We start from the raw sequence: 26036 nt of genomic DNA on the forward strand, positions 1-26036 counted from the left end.
GGTAAAAAAGATGCTAAAGAGGATTGACAAAGCAGACTTAGAACAGATGTTTCCTCATGTAGGGCAATTTGGAACAAGAGGTCATAGTTTTAGGATAAGGAGTATCAGCTTTAAAACAGATGAGAAGAAATTATTTCTCTGATAGGGTCATGAGTCTGGAATTCATTACACAAGAGTGCAGTGCATACTGGGATGTTGAGGAAATTTTAAGGTAGTGACATATATTTTTAATTAGTAATGGGTTGAAGGGTTATGGACAGCAGTGGGGAAAATAATGTTCAGGCCAAAGTGTGATCAGTCATGATTATTAAATGGCAGTGTGGGCTTGAGCTGAATTGCCTACTTTTGCTCCTAGTTCTTATGCAATACATATTGTGATTATTTTGGAACTTGGATTGTTTTAAAAATGGGCTCAAGTAAATTTTGGTCAGTTCTGTGAAATTCTTTTTAAAACCTGTCAGAAAGTCATTTGGACAGTGGCCTCAGTGTACCAGTTCCAAGAAGATGTATGGGTGTATGAGAGGCAGAGTAAACACTTTTAAGCCATCAGCTTTGTTTTGAACTTCAGAGTAGTGAACAGAGTTCAGTCCAGAAGAGAGCAGTTCTGGGAACATGTTAAGTCTACAAGATATAGGAACAGAAGTAGGTCATTCAGCCCTTCAAGTCTGCTGTGCCAGTCAGTAGGATCACGGCTGACCTGTTAATCCTCAACTTCACTTTCCCTTCTGTTTCCTCTCAAGCCTTATTTGCTTAATTTATTTTTGGTTAGTTATATGGTAGTTGGTTACTGAAACATATTCAAACAAGGCTGCTGACCCTTACTGATATTTTTTAAAAAACGGCCTATCTTGGCTTTGGATATACTTAATGACCCAGCTTCAACAGGCTTCTGCAGTCAAGAATTCCACAGACTTTCTACCCTCTGAGAGAAGAAGTTATTCCTCATCTCCATTTTAGATGGATGACCCCTTATTCTAAGATTATGCCTTCTAGTCCTAGACTGTTTCACAAGAGGAAACAACATCTCCTCATCTCTCCTATCTTAGAGGGCTTGATAGGGATATAATTTTCTGACAATTTGAATTTATTTATAGTGTTGGGAAGCAGTTTGAAAATTTTTTTTATATGTATTAAAATCTTGTTCTCTGTAACTATGTTTCCTCGTTTGTTTTTTATTCACTCTTTTGTGTGTAAATTTGTTTTGATTTTTAAAAATCTGCAACTTTGTGTGACTATGTTTCAGTAACTAACTACCGTATATCTAACAAAAAATAAATTAAGCAAATGAGCTATCATTTAGATGGTACGTTCTAATAGTACCATCAGCTGAGATCAGTAATCTGCAAAGCCTTTGGAGGAAACAGTACTTGGTGAACTTTGTGATTTATGTATAAGGGTAAGGGGGCGATGATGTTGTTTTATTGTTAATAATAATATAATAATATTATATTATATAATACTATAATATTATTCAAATATACGTAGTCCAAATGTTATTTCCAAAAATGTGACCAAACTAAAAAAGAATAATGAATTTAAGGAATACACAAATGGAAAATTAATTTCAGTATTGATATGTGTAAGGTGACAAATTTTGAAAAGGGTCGTAAGGTCAGTTACTCTTTGGAAACTAAGCTCTTGATTTTTATCATGACAAATATACTCTTTTTGTAGCAAAATTGAGTACACTGCCATATATACAATGTCCCAAACCCAAATTTGGTAGTTCCATTTCAGCTTCTGCAAAAATAGGGAGGGCGGAAATTGCCTTTCACTTCTTGTCATTGCACAATTTGACACAGTCATCTTGCACGTTACCTGTATGCATCATTGTACACTTCAATAAGTTTTAGTCTCATCCACAAATGTTAATATTGTACTTCTAATTCCCAAATCCACATCATTCACAGAAAACAACCTCGCATGTTCTGTCAGTCCAAATATGAAGCCTTAACCCTAGCATTTCATTTTCTGTTTTATAGCTAGTTTGTTTCAGTTCATAAATGCCGAATGGTGGGGACAAATATAAAAATATTGCATGCGCAAATATTTTGCGGAGGCAGCTGCCCATATAAATCATTAGCTGTTCCCACTCTCATGTCATTTTGGTGACCTGGATGCCTAAAATCTTGTAGGAGCAGGTTTGAACTTTCTGGAATTGTTTGGATGGACAGTCTTTGGAAGAAAATTGTCTGGATTTTTTTTTACAAACATGCCTTACTCTTTTATTCCATTGACATAAACCTGAAGGCAACTATCACTGGATTAGTTGTATGTGACTAATTTTGCAACTTTCTAGTATCACATTAGGATGCATACCATTTCACAGTTTATTGACACCTACTAGTTGTTATATATTTATTGAAGTGGGATTATAAATTCCAGTGCTAACTATCACAAGAGATAATACATTTGAATTAAATGTTTGGGGTAATTCCTTTTGTGCATTGGAAGGTATGTAAATGCAGTAAATGTGTTTTTAAAATGCAAGTGTTCTTTTTCAATAAAGTGAAGTCTGCACAAAACACTTAAACTGCATGTTATTTAATCTTACCACTGGTCCTGAGGTTTGCCCATGTCTGAAGCTAAGTATAGTAGGTGCAAGGGAAAAAGATGCTGGATGGGACATGGTTTGGGACTAAATAGGCACCTAGAGATATAAAGAACCTTGGAGAGTAGATATCAGTTAACTTGAAGGGTGAAAATATATTATGAGGATGGATATAGAGAAGTAGATTGGCACAGAGGATATAAGAAGTGTTAGGGTGGGCACAGAGGAGGAATGATTTCTCTCAAGGAATTGTGACTTTGGGACACTGACTCAAAGCAGTGGAGATGATTCATTGAGGCAGAAGTAGCTTTTTGGACAAGGGCATCAAAGGTTATTGAGTGAATTGGAACAAATCAGCCATGATTTTGTTGAAAGGCAGTGCAGGTTCAAAAGTCTGAAATTTGTACTTTTTGCTGTTATTTCTTATGTTAAATTTCTCATGTAACACGTAGCATGGTTTAGCATGAATAGAGTTGGTAGGGTGTGTGGTGAGCGAGAAGGATATTTTTGTTTTTTCTATTTATGGGCACAGTATCGAAGACCCATGGCAAGTTTCTGCCCATTTATTTCCAGATGTATCAACCTCCTTACTTGTTCTGGGCCAAGTTGGTAGAACTGGAAATATTTCTCCTCTGCACTCCTGACCCAGGAGCAAAAATTCATCACCAAGTGGTTCAATGGGATAATAATGGAAGGAAATCTAGGGGTGCAGATTTAAGAATTATTAAAAGTAAAGTAGTTAACAAAGCATAATGTTGTGTTCGTTCCCAGAAGATCAGAATTCAAAATCAAAGAAGTTAAATTAAGCTTGTATAGAATATCCACTAGATCACACTTGTTGTGCACCATTCTGATTGCCATAATGTTCCCTTTCTTTCTCTTATGAAGAAAGATTGCGCAGTTTGGGAAAATACTCACTGTCTTTAGAAGAACGAGAGGTAATTTTGTTGGAACTTTTAAAAAAATCCTGAAGGGGCTTATTAACATACATAAGGCATATGTTGAAAGGATCTTTCTCCTTCTGGAGGAGTCTAGAACTAATGGAATAGTTTTAAGAAAAGAATCTGTGTCTCCATTGTAGAATAAAGATGAAAAATATTTTCTCTCGTTGTCATTAATTTATACAATTCTGTTCCCAGGGGGAGTACTCCTGATATACATTCAAGGCAGAATAAGATTTTTGATCAAGAAGTGAGTCTAGGTCATGGGGCTAAAACGAAAAAGTGGGGGTTAAGGCAATAATTGGGCCAGTCATAACCTTATTAAATGGCAGAGCAAACCCCAGGAGCTCTAACTAAGCCTGCTCCTCAACCTTGTCTTATGAAAAGATATAGAAGATATAAAAGATATAGGAAATGAAAAAAAGATTTTCAAAGTTGAAATCAGAAATAAGAAGTAATATTTATCAGGAAAAGCTAAACAGGTTGGGACTGTTTTCTCTGAAAAACAGAAGAGTAAAAGTTGATATCTTAGGATAATCTGCATACGAACGAGCAAAAGTTTGGGAATAAGAGAGCAACAATAGAGAAGACTTTTTTGCACAAGCACTGAAACAGGTAATGTCGATCCAGAAATAACATTCATAGTAGCAGTCTGTCAAAGTATTACGTAATTTGAAGTGCTGTAGAGGTAACGAAAAGCAGTTCAGTTTCATGTACTAATCTCCGATGGCATTGTACAAAGTGATTCAAAACCAACAGCTGCAATACGCATTTTTGTGATTCAATCCAAGTTGCATGAGATTTTATGGAAGGTTTCTCACCAAACCTACCTTATTACCTGCCTGCAATTCTCCTAAGACACTTCTCTCACATCAGATTTCTGCTCTATATTGCTACACACCTAACCAACAACTTGCCAAACAACATTCCAATATCTTAGAACTCACCAGCATCTTTTGCGCTTGTGTCAACTTCAAAAGCCTGCAATGTACTTGGACAGACAACATCAGTCCCTGCACTGTCGTTGACATTTGTCCCATCATGGCAAGATGGGGGCATTCAATGATAGTAGAAACTGCAGATGCTGGAGAATCTGTGACAACAAGGTGTAGAGCTGGATGAACACGGCCTATGATGCTGCTTGACCTGCTGTGTTCATCCAGCTCTACACCCCGTTATCTCTGGGGCCATTCAGTTCCAGCTTTCCTGGATCCTGAAGCTCCAGTTAGGAGTGTGGAGCTGATATGAGACTCTTTTTTTTCCCTTTTCTTCCCACCCCTTCACCCAAAAAAGGTCAGCAAGTGGAGACCATGACACCAAGCCTGGTTTAAGGTTGCTGCCCACTTTAAGGTGCTCTCAGCTTTTTGGAGAAATGCCCAGCAATGTAGGAAGCAAGTCAATGTCCTTCTCCACTCTGCCTGCCATCTTCCTTCTGATACCTTGTATTCAGTTTACCTCTGCTGCTGTATCCCATCCCACAAAAGCTCAAGCTCCACCGCTCTCGCTATTACCTGCAACATCTCTCACTTGCTTTCACCCATTACAACCCTGACACCTCTATTCCTGCCTTCCCTCTGCATTAAAGTATAATACCTCCCCACGTGGACCAACAGTTCTAGCTTTGCCACCCACTTTTGCCTTCTGTAATACCTGTCTGTGTCTCATCCCATGAAAGTAATAGGCAACAATAGGGCAGAAAGACTTGCAACTAACAGTGTGATGCCTGTCATTTCGGTTCCTTGCTCTTTATCCTAACTTTGACTGTCATGAGCAGGCCTTAGACTGATGTGAACTGTCCCTGATGTGACTTACTGTGCTAGGAATTGGTGAGTAAAGGCTTTTGTAAACAATGACTGGCTTCCTGGCTTTGTGTCTGCACTAAACAGCAAGGCAAGACAGAAGCACTTTGAGCATGTTATCTCTGGCTGAGGGAACAAAGTGCAAAAAGACAAGACAATGCCAGACCGGGATGCAATGAGCATTGAGATAAGGTTAAAAGTAGTGAGTGCTATGATGATGAGGAGAAAGCCCAAAGCTGCAGCCTGGTCCGATCCATTAGCTGGATGCATGTCCCTTAGCACACAGTATGATTGCTGCAGCGTTACAATGATAATTGCTGTGCAGCCCACAATACAGTATTGAAGTGCAAAAGCAACCTGTAAGTGCATCAGAGATGTGCCATGAGGGTTCTCTGAAGCTGGTACTTGATGGATGCCAATGTCCATGGATGTGGATGCTTGTGCCAGTGCCTATGGAGCGTGCTCTGAAATGTTAGTACCCGACTTCCAACATGGAAATAGTTCGGAGTAAGCGGCAAGCTGAATTTGCCAGGAGCTCGCCCTCGTTTCCTTGTACTATGTTTTTGTAGATCACCCAGGAAACTTGTAGCATTCCATTTGTGATCATTTTAAAGGTGGTGTGCACCTGTTGGCTTTGATCAGGTGTGTGTAATGTCAGCAGTTTTCCTTGTTTAGCTATACAACAAAAGGGAGGGGAGTAAGAGAATTGACTCTTTCTTTAAGTCCTAGGGCTGATGAGGAGTGTTTGGTGTGAGGCTAGGGACATTGGAGTAGAAGAGAGATCCGGCAGAGGAAAGAAGGTGGGATTAGGACATTGGAGGAGTGAAGTGAAAAGGGTCTGCTGTACAGGGTGTGGTGGGGGAAGTGGTTATATGGGCAGTCAGTCAAGTTATGGAAATGAGCAATGTTGTTGCCCAAATGGGGGTTTCTGTAGGGATGTTGTCTAACAGTTATTGTTACAGGGCTTTGAATACACTTAGAATATTTCAGTTGCTCTGGTTGAGATGGTTCTGAGAATGTCGTTTTACAAGGCACAGAAAGAGGAGCCAACTCAGCCTGCAATTTCAGCATGCCTCAGAGAGTACAATACCAAATGAACATTGAAGCACAGCATTGTTTCTACCACATTAAAGGAAATGTCCTTAACTCCTCAATAAATATTGACACATGCCAAACTATGAGGTGTGCAAGTCCACTGAATCTCTGTCTAAGCTAGCCTCCACAAATAGCAATGATGCATATATAAATAAAGTGAAACCAATGATATACAAAATATTTGCAAGTGAAATTTAATTTTGAAAAACACCTGAGCCACCTTTTGTGCTGCTGGGTTTTTAAGTTAGTGGCAATGGAGTTGAGCAGAAAAATTGTGGCTTGATCCAGAGCCTCTCTGTTTTGACTAGATGACTCTTTTTAATAGTCTTCCTAGATCTAGCATTTTCGGCTACGACTGGATTTCACCAAAGAAAAGCTTGCCCAGTCTCCAATTCTTTGTGTTTAAGATGTTGGCACATAGAATTTTAACAATAATCACATAGGGAAAGAAAGCAAAAGGAGAGAAGACAGAAGTTGTGCACACTTCTAGTAATAATGTCAGAAGGGCCTGTTGGTGACAAAACCCTTCCAATTATTGTTTAATGTTTAAATGTGCATGTTATTGTGTCGACAGTTAAAAAGTAACATCCAAACTCCAAATGATATAGGTTACACTAAAGAGAAACTGATTCATACAGATGTTTGAAATAAATCATGATTTTAACCTATAATCTGAACCCTTTTGCTGGAATATTGACTTTTCTGTTTCTCTTTGCATGCAGTCGTAATTGTTGATTGATTGTGTATCTATGGTATCTAGAATTCCTTTTAGTTTCTCTGCTTTTTCATCAAAATTACAGCCTGTTGTGAAATATAGTGTCTAATATTTTATGTGCTCAACAATTGAGCTCAGGCATGAAAATCTGTCTATGTCAAGAAGATTTATGGCAAGGTTAATCATTTCACAATATGTTCAGTTGCCTGATGATATATTATCAAGTAATATTATCTAACAATTCAATTATAAGTTAGAAGTCTTGAAACTTTATTGTCCAAATTATTTCTGTAGATTATGTGAATGGTGGTGAGTTGTTTACACATCTGTACCAAAGGGAACACTTCACAGAAGAAGATGTTCGAATCTATGCAGGAGAGATTGTATTAGCACTAGAACACCTTCATCAGGTAAGTGTGATACAGAGAGAAACAGAATTGCCAGTTTAATTATTGTAACTATTGTGCCATGATTGTAGGAATCTATGTTGCTCATCATTAACTAATTCATTAGTTTCCAGGACAATTTTTTTCAAAGAAATTAAACTATTTGATGCCTTCAATTGTAGCTTGGCATCATATATCGAGATATCAAGCTTGAAAATATTTTATTGGATGGTGATGGTCACATCGTTTTGACAGACTTTGGACTTAGCAAGGAATTTGTCACTTTTGAGGTAATTCTTGTTTTTTAAAAGTTGAGTTACTTTGCAATGATATAGTATTGATTGTTTTGCATTTTCTGACTGTTAGGCAGAGGAGATTGTAGGCTTCAAAACTTTACTAAATTTATGTAAATTTTTAATTGGTTTGCACACTCATTTTGCACATTTGTTTTTGTTTTAGGATGAACGAACATATTCATTTTGTGGTACCATTGAATATATGGCACCAGAGATTATTCAAGGAGGAAGTAGTGGCCATGATAAGGTAAACAAATATAAACATTATCGTTCGCCACAAAATAAAATTTAAATTACTAGATGGTCACATTTTTGATTTCTACACAATTTTGTAATTAACAGCAATAAGTTGAACTGTTTTTTACTATCTCTAAATTTTGATCCCACACCACCATTATCTCCTATATCCATAAATGCCCACCTAGCAACTGTCTATGCATAAAATCACCAAAGGTCTGCAGGGTATTGAATTTGAGCCTAAGTCACATGATCATATTTCCAGCAAAATGATGGTCACGTGAAAAGTCACTTGTTCAAGATTATTGAACTCTGTTATTAGCAGTGTTGGGGCCCTGTTGGCATTAGTGAACATAGCACAGATCAGGCATTTAATCTGAGATTTTGCAATCTATGTGACATCGTCACCAAACAAGTTATATGAACAGCAATTTTGTCACACTGACATTTTTAATATTGGCTGACCTGTATATATCTCTAAGATTTATCAAATCCGAAGCTCAGGAAACAGGAGCTAAGTCTTCATTTCTTAGAGATGATGCGCTGATATCAAACTGGGTAGCATGTATAGGTTATATCTGACACCATACTGGGTTTTAGCTAATAATGTATTGCGCCAAAATAGATGACGTAACAGATTTGTAGATTGGGCAGATATGAAATTGAAATTCAATATAGTGAAATGGCTTATTTTGGTAGCAGAGTGAGGAAACCACATGTTACTTGGATGAGAAACTAGCGGCCCTGAAGATAGTGCTGTCACGTGTGTGCTCTCTTCATCTCTGTCTGTCTCTTTCCCCTGTCTCCCTTTCCCTCATTAAAACCACTGCTATCATCCAACCACACTCCCACTCCACACACCTCGCTTTGCCCTAGGAACATGAGATCTGGAGTGTAGCATCCAGCCTATTAAGACAGCTCAGCCATTTATTTTAGATTTTGACTGATCATTTACTTCATCCCACTTTCTGGTGCATATCCCACATCCTTTGATATTATTGGTATAGATCAGAAATCCTTTATTTGAAAACCACAGAACCACGTGTTTCTCGGATGAAGGATTTTTTTTTCATTTTCAAATAAACTTACCTTGCCCTCTATGACCTCTTATTAATCGTCTCACAATCAAAAGCAAAGTATTCTTTTAACTCTTGAACTCGCTGTATCCCCAGTATGTTAGGGGAATGGGTTCATATTAGTTTTCTCAAAAACATGATGGTATCTATAAACATTTTTTCCCTCATCATCACTGCACTTATTACTCCTTTGCATCCATTCTTCACTACACTTACCACTTAGGTCCATTTGGCTCTGTTCAAGTCTGTTCGGGCCCTTTGAGGGGCAAGAAAAAAAATCTCTGCTTGGCCTGAATGGACTCAAACAGACCTAAAAGTAAAGTTTGTTTTTCCCAAAGAGCTTGAACGAGACCCGTGGGCAGCCTGATTTTGGGGCTTTGGGACAAAACGTCACTTTTAGGTGCATTCAGGCCGAGCAAAGGCTCTTTTTTGGAAGGGCCTGAACTTGGTGTGCCTACAGGTCTGTTTGGGTCTGCTTTCAAAAAGACCTGGAGTTTTTAAGTCTTTTTGGTTTTCAGACATTTGGATAAAGGATACCTGATCTGTATTCAGAAATTTGTCCATTTCTTGTATGTGCTCAGTGATTGCGCTTCCACAAACTCTGGGTGAAGAAATTCTTCCACCCCTTAAACAGCTTACTGAGTCATCTGAAACTATGTCTCCTGGTTCTAGTCTCATCACCTAGGGCAGACGTCATGTCTATAGCCACCCTGTCACACCCTGTAAGAATTCTTGTAAACTTCAACAAGTTCATCACTGGTCTTTCAAATATTAAAGAATACAGACACAGTATGGCATGTCAAAACCAGTATTCCAGGTGCAATCTCACTAAGGCTGTATACAATTGCAGCAAGACTTCTGTGGTCATATCCCCTGACACTAAAGACCAACATACTGTTTTACTGTCTTTTCTAGATGCTGCAAACAATTATTAGCTTTTCGTGAATCATAAACAATGAAGCTAGGTTCCTTTTGGACATCAATGTTTCACAATTTCTCACAATTTAAGAAACATTTTGTGTGTCTAATATTCAACCAAAGTGGATAATTTTGCACTTGTTCACGTTCTATTCAAAGTGCCATATTCTTGTCTATTAACTTAGCCTATCCAAATCTCCTTGTATCCTCTTCACAACTTGCATTCCCACCTATCTATGCCATCAGCAAATTTGGAAATATTACTTTTTAGTCCTTATAGAATATAATGATAGGCCTAACATACAATGAACGGCTGAGAATCCTGGGATTGTATTCATTAGAGTTTAGAAGGTTGAGGGGAGATCTAATAGAAACTTACAAGATAATGCATGGCTTAGAAAAGGTGGATGCTGGGAAGTTGTTTCCGTTAGGCGGGAGACTAGGACCCATGGGCACAGCCTTAGAATTAGAGGGGGTCAATTTAGAACGGAAATGAGGAGACATTTCTTCAGCCTGAGAGTGGTAGGCCTGTGGAATTCATTGCCACGGAGCACAGCGGAGGCCGGGATGTTAAATGCCTTCAAGGCAGAGATTGATAAATTCTTGATCTTGCGAGGAATTAAGGGGAGAGGGCAGGGAAGTGGAGTTGAAATGATTAAATGGTGGAGTGGACTCGATGGGCCAAATGGCTTTACTTCCACTCCTGTGTCTTATGGTCTTAAAAACAAACTTGTCTTGAGCTCTAATCCATCTACTCCTACTTTTTTTTTGTCTCTAAACTAATTTTCAATCCATGCCAATCCGTTTCCCTCCCTAATCCCATGTGCACCATGACCTATTCTACAAATAACATTTTCAAAAAAAACTCCAACAACGATGTCAAACATGATTTACCTTCAATTAATTCCTGTTGAAGCAGTCCAGTTATGTGATTATTTTCCAAGTGTCTATTTTTCACATCCTCCTTCATGGATTCGACCAAATTCCCTCTTACTAACGTCAACTAAACAGGCCTGTAGTTCAAGATAATAAAGTGTGAAGCTGGATGAACACAGCAGGCCAAGCAGCATCTCAGGAGCACAAAAGCTGACGTTTCGGGCCTAGACCCTTCATCAGAGAGAGGGATGGGGTGAGGGTTCTGTAATAAATAGGAAGAGAGCAGGAGGCGGACCTTTTTTTTTGGGGAGAAAAGAAGATAGTTGGAGAGGAGAGTATAAGTGGAGAGGTAGGGAGGGGATAGGTCAGTCCAGGGATGACGGACAGGTCAAGGAGGTGGGATGAGGTTAGTATGTAGGAAATGAAGGTGCGGCTTGGGGTGGGAGGAAGGGATGGGTGAGAGGAAAAACAGGTTAGGGAGGCAGAGACAGACTGGGCTGGTTTTGGGATGCAGTGGGGGGAGGGGACGAACTGGGCTGGTTTTGGGATGCGGTGGGGGAAGGGGAGATTTTGAAGCTTGTGAAGTACACATTGATACCATTGGGCTGCAGGGTTCCCAAGCGGAATATGAGTTGCTGTTCCTGCAACCTTCGGGTGGCATCGTTGTGGCACTGCAGGAGGCCCATGATGGACATGTCATCTGAGGAATGGGAGGGAGAGTTGAAATGGTTCGCGACTGGGAGGTGCAGTTGTTTATTGCGAACCAAGCGGAGGTGTTCTGCAAAGCGGTCCCCAAGCCTCCGCTTGGTTTCCCCAATGTAGACGAAGCCACACTGGGTACAATGGATACAGTATACCACATGGCAGGTGTGCAGGTGAACCTCTGCTTAATGTGGAAAGTCATCTTGGGGCCTGGGATGGGGGTGAGGGAGGAGGTGTGGGGGCAAATGTAGCACTTCCTGTGGTTGCAAGGGAAGGTGCCGGGTGTGGTGGGGTTGGAGGGCAGTGTGGTGCGAACAAGGGAGTCCCGGAGAGAGTGGTCTCTCCGGAAGGCAGACAAGGGTGGGGATGGAAAAATGACTTGGGTGGTGGGGTCAGATTGTAGATGGCGGAAGTGTCGGAGGATGATGCGTTGTATCCGGAGGTTGGTGGGGTGGTGTGTGAGAACGAGGGGGATCCTCTTTGGGCAGTTGTGGCGGGGGCGGGTTGTGAGGGATGTGTTGCGGGAAATGCGGGAGAAGCGGTCAAGGGCGTTCTCGACCACTGTGGGGGGAAAAGTTGCGGTCCTTGAAGAACCTGGACATCTGGGATGTGCGGGAGTGGAATGCCTCATCCTGGGGGCAGAGGCGGAGGAATTGGGAATAGGGGATGGAATTTTTGCAGGAGGGTGGGTGGGAGGAAGTGTATTCTAGGTAGCTGTGGGAGTCGGTGGGCTTGAAATGGACATCAGTTACAAGCTGGTTGCCTGAGATGGAGACTGAGAGGTCCAGGAAGGTGAGGGATGTGTTGGAGATGGCCTAGGTGAACTTGTTGTTGGGGTGGAAGGTGTTGGTGAAGTGGATGAACTGTTCGAGCTCCTCTGGGGAGCAAGAGGCGGCGCCGACACAGTCAGCAATGTAACGGAGGAAGAGTTGGGGTTTGGGGCCTGTGTAAGTGCGGAAGAGGGACTGTTCCACGTAACCTACAAAGAGACAGGCATAGCTGGGGCCCATGCGGGTGCCCATGGCCACCCCCTTTGTCTGTAGGAAGTGGGAGGAATCGAAAGAGAAGTTGTTGAGGGTGAGGACGAGTTCAACTAGGCGGATGAGGGTGTTGGTGGAGGGGGACTGGTCGGGCCTGCGGGACAGGAAGAAGCGGAGGGCCTTGAGGTCATCTGCATGCGGAATGGAGGTGTATAGGGACTGGACGTCCATGGTGAAAATGAGGTGTTGGGGGTCAGGGAATTGGATGTTCTGGAGGAGGTGGAGGGCATGGGTGGTGTCACGGACGTAGGTAGGGAGTTCCTGGACCAGAGGGGAGAAAATGGAGTCCAGATAGGTGGAGATGAGTTCGGTGGGGCAGGAACAGGCTGAGACAATGGGTCGACCAGGGCAGGCAGGTTTGTGGATTTTGGGAAGGAGATAGAAACGGGCCGTGCGGGGTTGGGGAATAATAAGGTTGGAGGCTGTGGGTGGGAGGTCCCCTGAGGTGATGAGGTCATGAATGGTGTTGGAGATGATGGTTTGGTGCTCGGGGGTGGGGCCATGATCAAGGGGGCGGTAGGAGGAGGTGTCATTTGCTCCCCCAACTCTTAAATAGTGGGATTACGTTTGCCATGTTCTAATCTTCGGGAGCCTTTTCTGAATTCCATGAAGCTTGAAAGGTAATCTTTAATGCAGCCATTACATCCAAGGCCACCTTGTTCGATACTCTGGAGGTTGAGCAACTTTTGATCTATTTTAATTTTTTTGAGTAAATCAGTAGTGTGGTTTTTCCCAGCATCTGATTTAACCTGAACTGAAACTAGTTATATTTACCTTCAGACTATGCCTTGCAGTTGCACGTGTCAACCTCCATGACCTTACCTTTAGCCTGAACTAGAGCCAAAGGAATTTACCACAAAATCATAAGGCGAGGCGATGGCCTAGTGGTCTGATCGCTGGACTGTTAATCCAGAGACCCAGATAATGTTCTGGGGACCAGGGTTCGAACCCCACCACGGCAGATGGTGGAATTTGAATTTAATAAATATCTGGAGTTAAGGGTCCAACAATGATCGTGAATCCATTTAAAATCAAAAGAACTGCAGATGCTGTAAATCTGGAACAAAAACAAAGTTGCTGGAAAAGTTCAGCAGGTCTGGCAGCTTCTGTGGAGGAGAAAACAGAGTTAACATTGCGGGTCTGGGGACTGACTGAGTTCTGAGGATGGGTCACCAGACCTGAAATGTTAACTCTATTTTGTCCTCCACAGATGATGCCCAACCTGCTGAGCTTGTCCAGCAACTTTGTTTTTGACCATGAATCCATTGTCATTTGTTGGAAAAACCTATCTGGTTCACTAATGCCCTTGAGGGAAGGAAACTGCCATTCTTACTTGGTCTGGCCTACATGTGACACCAGACCCACAGCAATGTGGTTGACTCTTAACTGGGCAATTAGGGGTGGACAATAAATGCTGCCTAGCCAGCGACGCCCTGATCCCGTGAATGAATAGAAAAAAAAATCTAGGAACAGAATTAGGCTATTCAGCACTGAATCTGCTCTGCCATTCAGTTACAGTTGATATGTTTCTCAGCCACATTCTTCTGTCTTCTCCCTGTAGTCTTGATCCCTTTGTCAATCAAGAACCTATCTACCTGAGTCTTAAATACACTCAATAACTTGTCCTGCACATCCTGCTGTAGCAATGAGTTCCATAGATTCTCAGTCCTGTGGCTGAAGAAATTCCACATCATCTCAGTTCTAAAGGATCACCCTTCACTCTGAGGCTATGCCCTTCAGTCCTAGCCTCTTGGTATTCTTTAAGTTTTAGTCAGAAGATCCTAAACCTACTGAATTCCATTGAATGCAGACCCAGAATCCTCAACCACTCCTCACGTGACAAGCTGTTCATCTCTGGGATCATTCTTGTCAACCTCCTCTGCAAACCCTCCAAGGCCAGCGCAACCTTGTGGACTTCAGTAAAGCGTTTGATAAGGTTCCCCATGGCAGACTGATGGAGAAAGTGAAGTCACATGGGGTCCAGGGTGTGCTAGCTAGATGGATAAAAAACTGGCTAGGCAACAGGAGACAGAGGGTAGTAGTAGAAGGGAGTTTCTCAAATTGGAGACCTGTGACCAGTGGTGTTCCACAGGGATCTGTGCTGGGACCACTGTTGTTTGTGATATATGTAAATGATCTGGAGGAAGGTGTAGGTGGTCTGATCAGCAAGTTTGCTGATGACACTAAGATTGGTGGAGTAGCTGATAGTGAAGGGGACTGTCAGAGATTACAGCAGAATATAGATAGACTGGAGAGTTGGGCAGGTAAATAGCAGATGGAGTTCAATCCAGGCAAATGCGAGGTGATGCATTTTGGAAGATAAAATTCAAGGGCGAACTATACAGTAAATGGAAAAGTCCTAGGGAAAATTGATGAACAGAGAGATCTGGTGTTCAGGTCCATTGTTCCCTGAAGGTGACAACCCAGGTCAATAGGGTGGTCAAGAAGGCATATGGCATGCTTTCCTTCATTGGGCGGGGTATTGAGTACAAGAGTTGGCAGGTCATGTTGCAGTTGTGTAGGACTTTGGTTCGGCCACATTTGGAGTACTGTGTGCAGCTCTGGTCGCCACATTACCAAAAGGATGTGGATGCTTTGGAGAGGGTGCAGAGGAGGTTCACCAGGATGTTGCCTGGTATGGAGGGTGCTAGCTATGAAGAGAGGTTGAGTAGATTAGGATTATTTTCATTAGAATGACGGAGATTGAGGGGGGATCTGATTGAGGTCTACAAAATCATGAGGGGTATAGACAGGGTGGATAGCAAAAAACTTTTTCCCAGAGTGGGGGACTCAATTACTAGGGGTCATGAGTTCAAAGTGAGAGGAGGAAAGTTTAAGGGACATATGCGTGGAAAGTTCTTTACACAGAGGGCGGTGGGTGCCAGGAACGCGTTGCCAGTGGAGGTGGTAGACGCAGACACGTTAGCATCTTTTAAGATATATTTGGACAGGTACATGGATGGGCAGGGAGCAAATGGACACAGACCATTAGAAAATAGATGACAGGTTAGACAGAGGATCTTGATCAGCACAGGCTTGGAGGGCCGAAGTGTTCCTGTGCTGTAGGTTTCTTTGTTCTTTGTAACCTTCCTTGTGTACAGGGACCAAAAATGCTCAATATTCCAAACGCAGTCTGACCAGGGCCTTAGCCTCGGCAATACATCTCTACTCTAGTGTTCTAGACCTCATGAAATGAATGCTAACACTGCATTTGCCTTCCCAACTGCTAACTGAACCTGCAAGTTAAGCTTGAGAGAGTCCATCACTAGGAGTCCCAAGTCCCTTTGTGCTTTCTGAAGCTTTTCCCTGTTTGGAAAATAGCCATTGTCTCTATTTTTCCTACCAAAGTGCATAACCTTACACTTTTCCACATTATATTCCATCTATCACTTCTTTGCCAACTCTCTCAGCCTGTCCAAGTCTCTTCTGTAGTCCCCCCACTTCCTCAGCGTTACCTATCTCTCCACCATTTGTTTTTGGTCATCTGCAAACTTAGCAATAATTCCCTCAGTTCCTTCATCCAATTGTTAATGTGTAACATGAATAGTTGTGGCCCCAACACGGATCTCTATGGAACTCCGTTAATCATTGCTGCCATCCTGAAAAAGACCTTTTTGTCCCCATTCTCTGCTGTCTGCCTGTCAGTCAATCCTGTATCCAAGCAAGTACCTTGTTCCTAAAACCATGGGCTCTTGTCTTATTTAGCAATCTCCTGTGCAGCACGTTGTCAAAGGCCTCTGGAAATCCAAATAGGCCATGTCCACTGCCTCCTTATCTAACTTGCTCATTACCTGCTCAAGGAATTCTGACAGATTTATCAGGCGTGATCTCCCTTTGATAAAGCTATACTGACTGTGCTTTATTTTACTATGCAATTCCAAATACTCTGCAATCTCACCCTTAATAATGGGCTCTAAATTCTCGACAATGACCGAGGTCAGGCTAACCGGCTTCCTATCTTCTGCCTTTGTCCCTCCTTAAACAGGAGTGTTACATTAGCTGGTTATGGTCATTCCTGAAAGATCACCACCTGTACTCTACAATCTCCTTGGATTTCTCCTTCAGAACTATAGAGTGTAGACAATCTGGTACAGATGATTTACTCACCTTCAGACTTTTCAGCTCCCCAGCATCTTCTCCTTAGTGCTGACCGCTACACATACCTCTGCTCCTGACTATCGCGATGTTCTACTGAAAACCGATGCATAGCGTCTATTTGGTTCATCAGCCTTTTCTTTGATCCTCATTGCTATACCGGATATTGTTAAACTAGAAAAGATACAGGAAAAATGTTACAAGGATGTTGCCAGGACTGGAGGGTTTGAGTTATAAGAAGAGGCTGGATAGGCTGAGACTTTTTTATTTGGGGTGTCGGGGTTGAGGGGTGGCCTTATAGAGGCTTATAAAATCATGAGGGTTATAGATAAGGTGAATGGCCAAGGCCTTTTCCCCGGGGTAAGGAAGTGCAATCCTAAAGGGCATAGATTTAATGTGAGAGGAGAAAGATTTAAAAGGAACCTGAGGGTCAACTTTTTCATGCAGAGGGCGGTGCAGGTGTAGGAAGAGCTGCCAGAGGAAGTGGTAGAGCTGGGTACAATTACAACATGTAAAAGACATTTCCACAGAAACATGAATAGGAAAGGTTTGAGGGATATGGGCCAAACAAATGGGTCATGTTTAGTTTAGAATACCTGGTTGGCATGGACAAGTTGAACCAAAGGGTCTGTTTCTATGCTGTATAACTCTTACTACTTCTCCAGCCTCATTTTCAGTGGTCCAAAGTCCATCCTTGCTTCTCCCTTACTTTATGGATAACAAAACAAAATCTTCTTTTATATTACTAGCCAGCTTACTGTCACATTTCATCTTCTCCCCACTAATTGCTTTTTTTAGTTATCCTCTGCTCATTTTTTAAAATTGGCTTTCCAATTCTCTGGCTTCCCACTAACATGTTCAGTATATTATATGTTTTTTCCTTTATGCTGTCCCTGACTTCCCTTGTCAGCCATGGTTTACTCACCCTCCCTTTAGTATGCTGCATTTTTCTTGGGGTGAATTTCTGCAGTGCATCCAGAATTGCCTCCAGAAAACCCTGCCATTGCAGCTCCACTATCTTCCCTGCTAAGGCCCCTTTTCAATCTAATGTGGCCAGCTCTTCCTCCATATCTCTTCAGCTATCTTTACTCAAATGTAATACTGTTACATCTGATTCCAGCTGCTCCCCCATAATTATTAGAGTAATACTTTCCTGCTGTGCCTTTTTTGTCTCCTGACTTATTTTCTTCCCCGTGCCCAAAGTACTGCAGGGATGCCTGTAGACAACTCTAATCAGTGTCTTTTCTCCTCTGTTTCTCAAATCTAATCAAAAACAGATTCTGCACCTTCTGACTTTATATTACTACTTGTTATTGAATTAATTTAACTTCTTACTAACAAGGCAACCCCATCCATCTGCCTATCCTTTTGACAGGATGTGTATCTTTGATATTTAGTTGCCAGCCGTGATCCTCTTGCAGTCGCATATCTGTGAAACCCACAACTTTGTACCTGCCAATTTCTGACTGCGCTACTAGCTCATGTACTTTGTTTCATGTACTACATGCATTTAAATAGAGCACCATTAGGCCCGTTTTGACTTCCCAGCCCCCCATTCTACTTATAGCTATCTCTTTATTTGCCGAGCCTGAAATTAGAATCCTGACTGTTTCCATTCTGTCCTATTATCTGCTCTTGAAACTTTAATAACTTTGCTGTATACTCTTCTCCCCCATCTCTCCAACACCCCTTTTTCACTAAATTTCCATACACAGAACCCACCCCCAACTGAACCAACTGAGGTTCAGTGATAATTTCAAGATGGGGAGAGAAATTGACTGCCACTGTGTCATAAAGACTAGTAGTCGCTCTAACTCTGCCATTATTGACACGCTGGCTTCTCCAGCAGCCAAATGACCTCTATAACTACAGCGTACAGCCTTGTAAGATTGACTCTCATAAGCAAGTTTTTGGGGAAACGAATCAAACTCTTGGCTGGCTCTTCCTTTGTCTTGCTACCTGAAAGCACGAACTCTCAATTTTTAATGCCTAATTTTCTTGTCTGGTCTTTGAAGCAGTTATCTGATCACTGTAATTCTTGGAAAATACCGTGAAAGGTTTTAATAACAACATCACTTGTACATCATTTGCTTATTGAAATACACATTTAAAACCTGGAAATGCAGGTTGAAATTCATGTCATGAACAAAGTATTATTCAGTATCTTGTATGCCTAGAAACTGGTCCACTCCAGATTTTAAATAGAAAATGTAGCCCCATTTAATTTAATGCTTCTGACTGTCATGTTACTTCCCAAAACTTAATTGTTCATTTTAAGTTCATTAAGTTTAAATGAACTTAATTGTTCATTTAATTATTAAATTAAAAATTTAATTAAATTAAATTATTAATTTAATAATTAATGAGTTATTAAATTCGTTAATTTAGTAATTAATCAATTATTAAAATATTGATGCATTGAGAACCCCCATGACACTTTGCAGCTAATGTATAGTCACAGTTTTATTCAAGGAAACACAAAATGTTCCACATGCAATAATGACTTTCTTTTTAAAATTTGCTCGTTAAAGGAGATGTATCATCCACGATATGAGGGGATCTCCCTCCATTCCGACATGTGATTATTTATATCCACCAGAGAGATCGATGGGACCTTCTTTGTTTATTGTCTCATTTGAAACACAGTGCCTCCATTCATGCACATGTCCTTCAGTACTGCACTGGCGTGCCAGCTGTATTTACATGTTGAAGTCTTTGAAGTGGAACTTGAACGCACAACATTTTGACTCAGATGACAATGCTGCCACTAAGCTAAAACTGACAGAAATTATATATTGGTTTTCAACAGGCAGTTGATTGGTGGAGTCTTGGAGTCCTTGTGTACGAACTGCTGACAGGAGCTTCGCCTTTCACCGTGGACGGTGCAAAAAACTCTCATTCGGAAATCTCGAGGTGACACTAGGATAATGTTTTCTAATCTACAAAACTTAGCGTTGAACACCATAATGTGATATCCTCAACAAGGCCCACAGGGAGATTGATTAGTGATTCCCCATGGGTCTTGTACGGGTTATGACACGTGAGAACAAAGCACAAAGTAGTTTGACTGTAAAATTTTTGATTAAACTTTTTGTTTTACATTTAATCACTTCATCCAGTGTAACAGACAAAGTTTTCAATATTTGTGTTTTATTCATTGAAGTGGAAGGGCAATCTAAGCTGCATAATGATGCTCGGTCACTTCTATAGTATGACAGTGACAGTGCCTTTTTACGTGTTGAGGCAAGTACCAGTATCACCACTCCAAAAAGATTATTTTAAAGAGGTCAACAACAGCATTATCAAGCTTGAGCGAGAATTGAGATTGTTATTTATGTGTGTTATTTCTTTGTATTTGCATCCACAGCTGTAATGCTTAAAGCAGTCTAAGGCCACTAGAAAAACAAAATTTTAATTTGTTACATCAGGTGAATTTCAAAAGTATGCTTCTAAAATTCTTAAAAGCACGCTGTTATGACCTCTGATGTATACTGTTTATAGCTTAAGGGTGGGCCATTTTAGCTACCAATTCTTAAAAAAACTTCTTGCTGTGCTAATTTGTGTAGGATTAACCAATTTAGGCAAGCAACTCTGTCAACAACCACAAATGAAGCCTAATATAGCAGAAACAGTACCGATTCTATTTACACTCCATCAACAATTGTTCTTATAATGTGAGATTTCGGAGGAGAGGGTTGCAGCAAATTGGTGTATTGACACAGGATAGGAAATTGCTGAAACAGTTTGCAGCATAATGTCCTGTGGAAATAAGTACATGAGGTTGCAGTAGCAAAATGCACCAGATCCTTCCCATGGGGAATCACTAATCAATCTCCCTGTGGGCCTTGTTGAGGATATCACATTATGGTGTGATCCTTCTTAGATATTCTAACAGATACAATTTGGTACAAGCCTATTTGCAGCAACAGACGATGCAGGATTACACAGATGTGGAAAAGAGACCATGTACTCAGATTGAGCCTGTATATTGAAAATTTATCATTTCAATCTGAACACATTTTTAAAACAAAAAACAGGTTACATGTGCTCTGTTTAATTAAACCACAGAGCTTCCAAATTTAGAATTTGCACAACGTTCCAGTAACAGCTCAGATCTTTATTCATTATATGTAATTGCTTACAAGTTTCCCCATTAAAAACTAATTTTGTTAAAGATTGATTTCTTATTTATTTTCAAAGGTTTGCCCATTTGGTGTTTTTTCTGAAATGTAGTTTTAGGTACTATATCCACAGTGTGTTGTATTGAGTGGATGTTTGAGCTGCAATGCAAAATATTGAACTTTTTCTGTAACAAAACGAATTCACAAGTGCATTTTACCAACTGCTTGAAGCTCTTTTAATTTTTTCTTACATATAGTTTTGGTTTTAAAGCCTGTGTGGATCACACATACATGGTGTGGAGCATCAGTATTTGTTATTTCCATAGCACTGAGCTCCAGATTTCAGTTGTGTTGCTATCAGGAAATGGCATATGAAGATTGTGCAGTCATCCACAGTGAAAAGAACTGAGGGGAAGAAGTCACAGGAAATTACAGTTTACAAGCATTTTAGGTGTTATTTTGAATCACTCATATTAGCCAATGGGTACCCAACTACTTTTTAAAGCTGAAGATGGAAAGGAAGTTTTACTTCTAAGAGTTTAAAAACTGCTGTTGCGAAATGTAAAACAATGCATGACTTTAAGCAAATTTGGAGGAACAATTAATGTTTGTTATCAGTTTTGACAAGTTTATCATTAAAGTATAAAATTATTTTTCTTCTTTGTAAATTTGATCAGAATAATCCAATTAAATTTTAAATTCTAAACGTTGTACTATTCTAATTTTTATTTGCGGAAATGTGTCAATCAAAAAAAATTCTTGATGGAATAATTATTTTTCTTTCTTAGGCGAATCTTAAAAAATGATCCTCCATTTCCTGTGGAAATTCAGTCCACTGCCAAGGATCTAATACAGAAACTGTTGGTGAAAGATCCGAAACAAAGACTTGGATCAGGGCTGACAGGAGCTGCAGAGATAAAGTCTCATTCATTTTTCCAGGTGCTGTATCATTCAAGAACTACTCCAGTCATAAATAGAAGTTTACCTTGTAGCAATAACTAAATGAAGAAGAGAGACATAAATTTCTAATTTTCATTAAACTTGTTCTATGTTCTCAAATTTTTTGACAAAATTGAATAGAAGCATGCTTTTTTGCAATTACTTCTAAATTTTGGGATTTGAACTTGCACTGAGGCAAGGTTGAGGCTAATCCAGAAGACTAATACCCTGTATCACCTCTGTCACTTCTTTGTTTAATGTAATTTTTCATGAGTCAACATTTTCCCTGGAAGTTAAGACAAAAATAACTTTCATCATTGTGATGATACTGTGGCTTTAAGATAACAAAGTGTGGAGCTGGATGAACACAGCAGGCCAAGCAGCATCTCAGGAGCACAAAAGCTGATGTTTCGGGCCTAGACCCTTCAGCAGAGACGGGGATGGGGAGAGGGAACTGGAATAAATAGGGAGAGAGTGCGAGGCGGACCGAAGATGGGGAGAAAAGAAGATAGGTGAGGAGGTAGGGAGGGGATAGGTCAGTCCAGGGAAGATGGACAGGTCAAGGAGGCAGGATGAGGTGGTAGGTAGGAAATGGAGGTGCGGCTTGATGTGGGAGGAAGGGATGGGTGAGAGGAAAAACAGGTTAGAGAAGCAGAGACAGGCTGGGCTACTTTTGGGATGCAGTGGGGGGAGGGGTCGAGCTGGGCTGGTTTTGTGTTGCAATGGGGGGAGGGGAAGAACTGGGCTGGTTTTGGGATGCAGTGGGGGAAGGGCAGATTTTGAAGCTTGTGAAGTCCACATTGATACCATTGGGCTGCAGGGTTCCCAAGCGGAATATGAGTTGCTGTTCTTGCAACCTTCGGGTGGCATCATTGTGACATTGCAGGAGGCCCATGATGGACATGTCGTCTGACGAATGGGAGGGGGAGTTAAAATAGTTCGTGACTGGGAAGTGCAGTTGTTTGTTGCGAACCGAGCGGAGGTGTTCTGCAAAGCGGTCCCCAAACCTCCGCTTGGTTTCGCCAATGTAGGGGAAGCCACACCGGGTACAATGGATGCAGTATACCACATTGGCAGATGTGCAGGTGAACCTCTGCTTAATGTGGAAAGTCATCTTGGGGCCTGGGATGGGGGTGAGGGAGGAGGTGTGGGGGCAAGTGTAGCACTTCCTGCGGTTGCAGGGGAAGCTGCTGGGTGTGGTGGGGTTGGAGGGCAGTGTGGAGCGAACAAGGGAGTCCCGGAGAGAATGGTCTCTCCGGAAGGCAGACAAGGGTGGGGATGGGAAAATGTCTTGGGTGGTGGGGTTGGATTGTAGATGGTGGAAGTGTCGGAGGATGATGCGTTGTATCTGGAGGTTAGTGGGGTGGTATGTGTGAACGAGGGGGATCCTCTTTGGGCGGTTGTGGCGGGGGCGGGGTGTGAGGGATATGCTGCGGGAAATGCGGGAGACGCAGTCAAGGGCGTTCCCGACCACTGCGGGGGATAAGTTGCGGTCCTGGAAGAACATGGACATCTGGATGTGTGGGAGTGGAATGCCTCATCCTGGGAGCAGATGTGGCGGAGGCGGCGGAATTGGGAATAGGGGATGGAAGTTTTGCAGGAGGGTGGTTGGGAGGAGGTGTATTCTAGGTAGCTGTGGGAATCAGTGGGCTTGAAATGGACATCAGTTTCTAGCTAGTTACCTGAGGTGGAGACTGAGAGATCCAGGAAGGTGAGGGATGTGTTGGAGATGGCCCAGGTGAACTTGAGGTTGGGGTGGAAGGTGTTGGTGAAGACAATAAACTGTTCGAGCTCCTCTGGGGAGCAGGAGGCAGCGCCGATACAGTCATCAATGTAACGGAGGAAGAGGTGGGGTTTTGGGCCTGTGTAGGTGCGGAAGAGGGACTTTTCCCTCAGTTCCACGTAACCTACAAAGAGGCAGGCATTGCTTGGGCCCATGCGGGTACCCAGACCCTTTGTCTGTAGGAAGTGGGAGGAATCGAAAGAGAAGTTGTTGAGGGTGAGGACGAGTTCGGCTAGGCGGATTAGGGTGTCGGTGGAGGGGGATTAGTCGGGTCTGTGGGACAGGAAGAAGCGGAGGGCCTTGAGGCCATCTGCATGCGGAATACAGGTGTATAGGGACTGGATATCCATGGTGAAAATGAGGTGTTGGGGGCCAGGGAATTGGAAGTCCTGGAGGAGGTCGATGGCGTGGGTGGTGTCGCGGACGTAGGTAGGGAGTTCCTGGACCAGAGGGGAGAAAATAGAGTCCAGACAGGTGGAGATGATTTCGGTGGGGCAGGAACAGGCTGAGACAATGGGTTGACCAGGGCAGGCAGGTTTGTGGATTTTGGGAAGGAGATAGAAACGGGCCATGTGGGGTTGGGGAACAATGAGGTTGGAGGCTGTGGGTGGGAGGTCCCCTGAGGTGATGAGGTCGTGGATGGTGTTGGAGATGATGGTTTGGTGCTTAGGGGTGGGGTCATGATCAAGGGGGCGGTAGGAGGAGGTGTCGGAAAGTTGGCGTTTGGCCTCGGCGATGTAGAGGTCAGTGCGTTGTGCTACTACTGCGCCTCCCTTGACTGCGGGTTTGATGGTGAGGTTGGGGTTGGAGCGGAGGACTGCCCGTTCTGCGGGGGAGAGGTTGGAGTGGGTGAGAGGGGTGGAGAGGTTGAGGCGGATGATGTCTTGACGGCAGTTGGAGATGAAGAGGTCAAGGAAGGGTAGGAGGCCTGGGGGTGGTGTCCAGGAAGAGGACTTGTGTTGGAGGCGGGTGAAGGGGTCAGTGGAGGGAGGGTTAGGCTCCCGGATAAAGAAGTAAGTGTGGAGTCAAAGCCGGCAGAAAAACTGCTCTATGTCCAAACCTGACTTGTATTCGTTGATGTGTGGGTGGAGGGGGACAAAGGTGAGCCCCTTGCTTAGGACTGACCGTTCATCCTCAGTCAGTGGGAGGTCTGCGGGGATGGTGAAGATGCAGCAGGGCTCAGTGTGGCTGTCTTCTCTGGGGTTGCTGGCTGTGGAGGCTGTGGGCGGGGTTCCGTCGGCATCAGCTGTGGGCGGAGCGGAGTGGGCGGCAGCAGCGGCGGTGAGGGTAATTTGTGTGGTGTTGGTTCTGGAAGTGGAGGCAGTGACTGCAGCACCGGTCGCGTTCGCGGTCCCGGAAGTGGTGTGCCCGGCGGTGGCGGATGTGACGTCATTGATGGGGTCACCGTCCGTGTCCTCATGGTCAATGGCGGCGGGTGCATGGTGGGGGAGGGGCAGGGACAGGCTGGGGATTTGGGAGGTGCAGGAATCCTCTTTAGGGTGGCAGGAGCCAGTGAGTTTGTTGTACTTATGATTTTTGGAGTCCAGTAAAGCTGTGTAGAACTGGGTATTCAGTCTGTGGATCCTGCGGAGGATAAAAAACAGGAGAGGTCCTTTGCAGGTCTGGGAGAGGCAGGCCCTGAGCTGGGCAGGCCAGATTGCAGTCCCTGGAGATGCCGGCGCATGGCTGCAAGTGTCTGTTTCAGAACTCACAGGGAGAAACGCTTCTGAAGGGTCTGGATGTTCTGGGTATAGAGGTGGTCACGGTTGGGGCCAAATTGGGAAGGCTTGAATGTAGACTGTAGTCCATTGGGGATGATCCGGTTCCTTAGGCAGGTGCTGACGAAGGTGATGTGACTGTGGTGCCTGGTTTGCTTCAGGACATGGTCGAGCAGTTTCAAGGCTGAAGAGATTACAAGAGAGTTGCAGTGGGAGAGAGATTCCCTGGAGGGAGGAGGGTAACTTCTTCAGGTTATGCATCCCTGGAATAGGCTTCGCAGTGAGGTTAAAATTGTATCAGTGATAATGGGAACTGCAGATGCTGTAGAATCCAAGATAACAAAGTGTGGAGCTGGATGAACACAGCAGGCCAAGCAGCATCTCAGGAGCACAAAAGCTGATGTTTCGGGCCTAGACCCTTCATCAGAGAGGGGGATGGGGAGAGGGAACTGGAATAAATAGGGAGAGAGGGGGAGGCGGACCAAAGATGGAGAGAAACAAGATAGGTAGAGAGGAGAGTATAGGTGAGGAGGTAGGGAGGGGATAGGTCAGTCCAGGGAAGACGGACAGGTCGAGGAGGCGGGATGAGGTGGTAGGTAGGAAATGGAGGTGCGGCTTGATGTGGGAGGAAGGGATGGGTGAGAGGAAAAACAGGTTAGGGAAGCGGAGACAGGCTGGGCTGGTTTTGGGATGCAGTGGGGGGAGGGGTCGAGCTGGGCTGGTTTTGTGATGCTGTGGGGGAAGGGCA

At 43.0% G+C, this 26036-nt stretch overlaps 1 protein-coding gene across 1 annotated transcript in view; it reads left to right on the forward strand.

Moving 5' to 3' along the window:
- The window catches only part of LOC125454890 (ribosomal protein S6 kinase alpha-5-like), a 95064-nt gene that overhangs the window by 36986 nt on the left and 32042 nt on the right, over positions 1 to 26036 (forward strand). The window contains exons 4-8 of the mRNA XM_059648513.1: positions 7396 to 7511; positions 7670 to 7777; positions 7947 to 8030; positions 19537 to 19640; positions 21637 to 21787. Coding sequence (XP_059504496.1) covers positions 7396 to 7511; positions 7670 to 7777; positions 7947 to 8030; positions 19537 to 19640; positions 21637 to 21787 — 563 coding nt within the window. The remainder of the gene's footprint in view (positions 1 to 7395; positions 7512 to 7669; positions 7778 to 7946; positions 8031 to 19536; positions 19641 to 21636; positions 21788 to 26036) is intronic.

This window comes from Stegostoma tigrinum, chromosome 9 (genome assembly GCF_030684315.1).
Source record: "Stegostoma tigrinum isolate sSteTig4 chromosome 9, sSteTig4.hap1, whole genome shotgun sequence".
NCBI classification, from domain to species: Eukaryota; Metazoa; Chordata; class Chondrichthyes; order Orectolobiformes; family Stegostomatidae; genus Stegostoma; species Stegostoma tigrinum.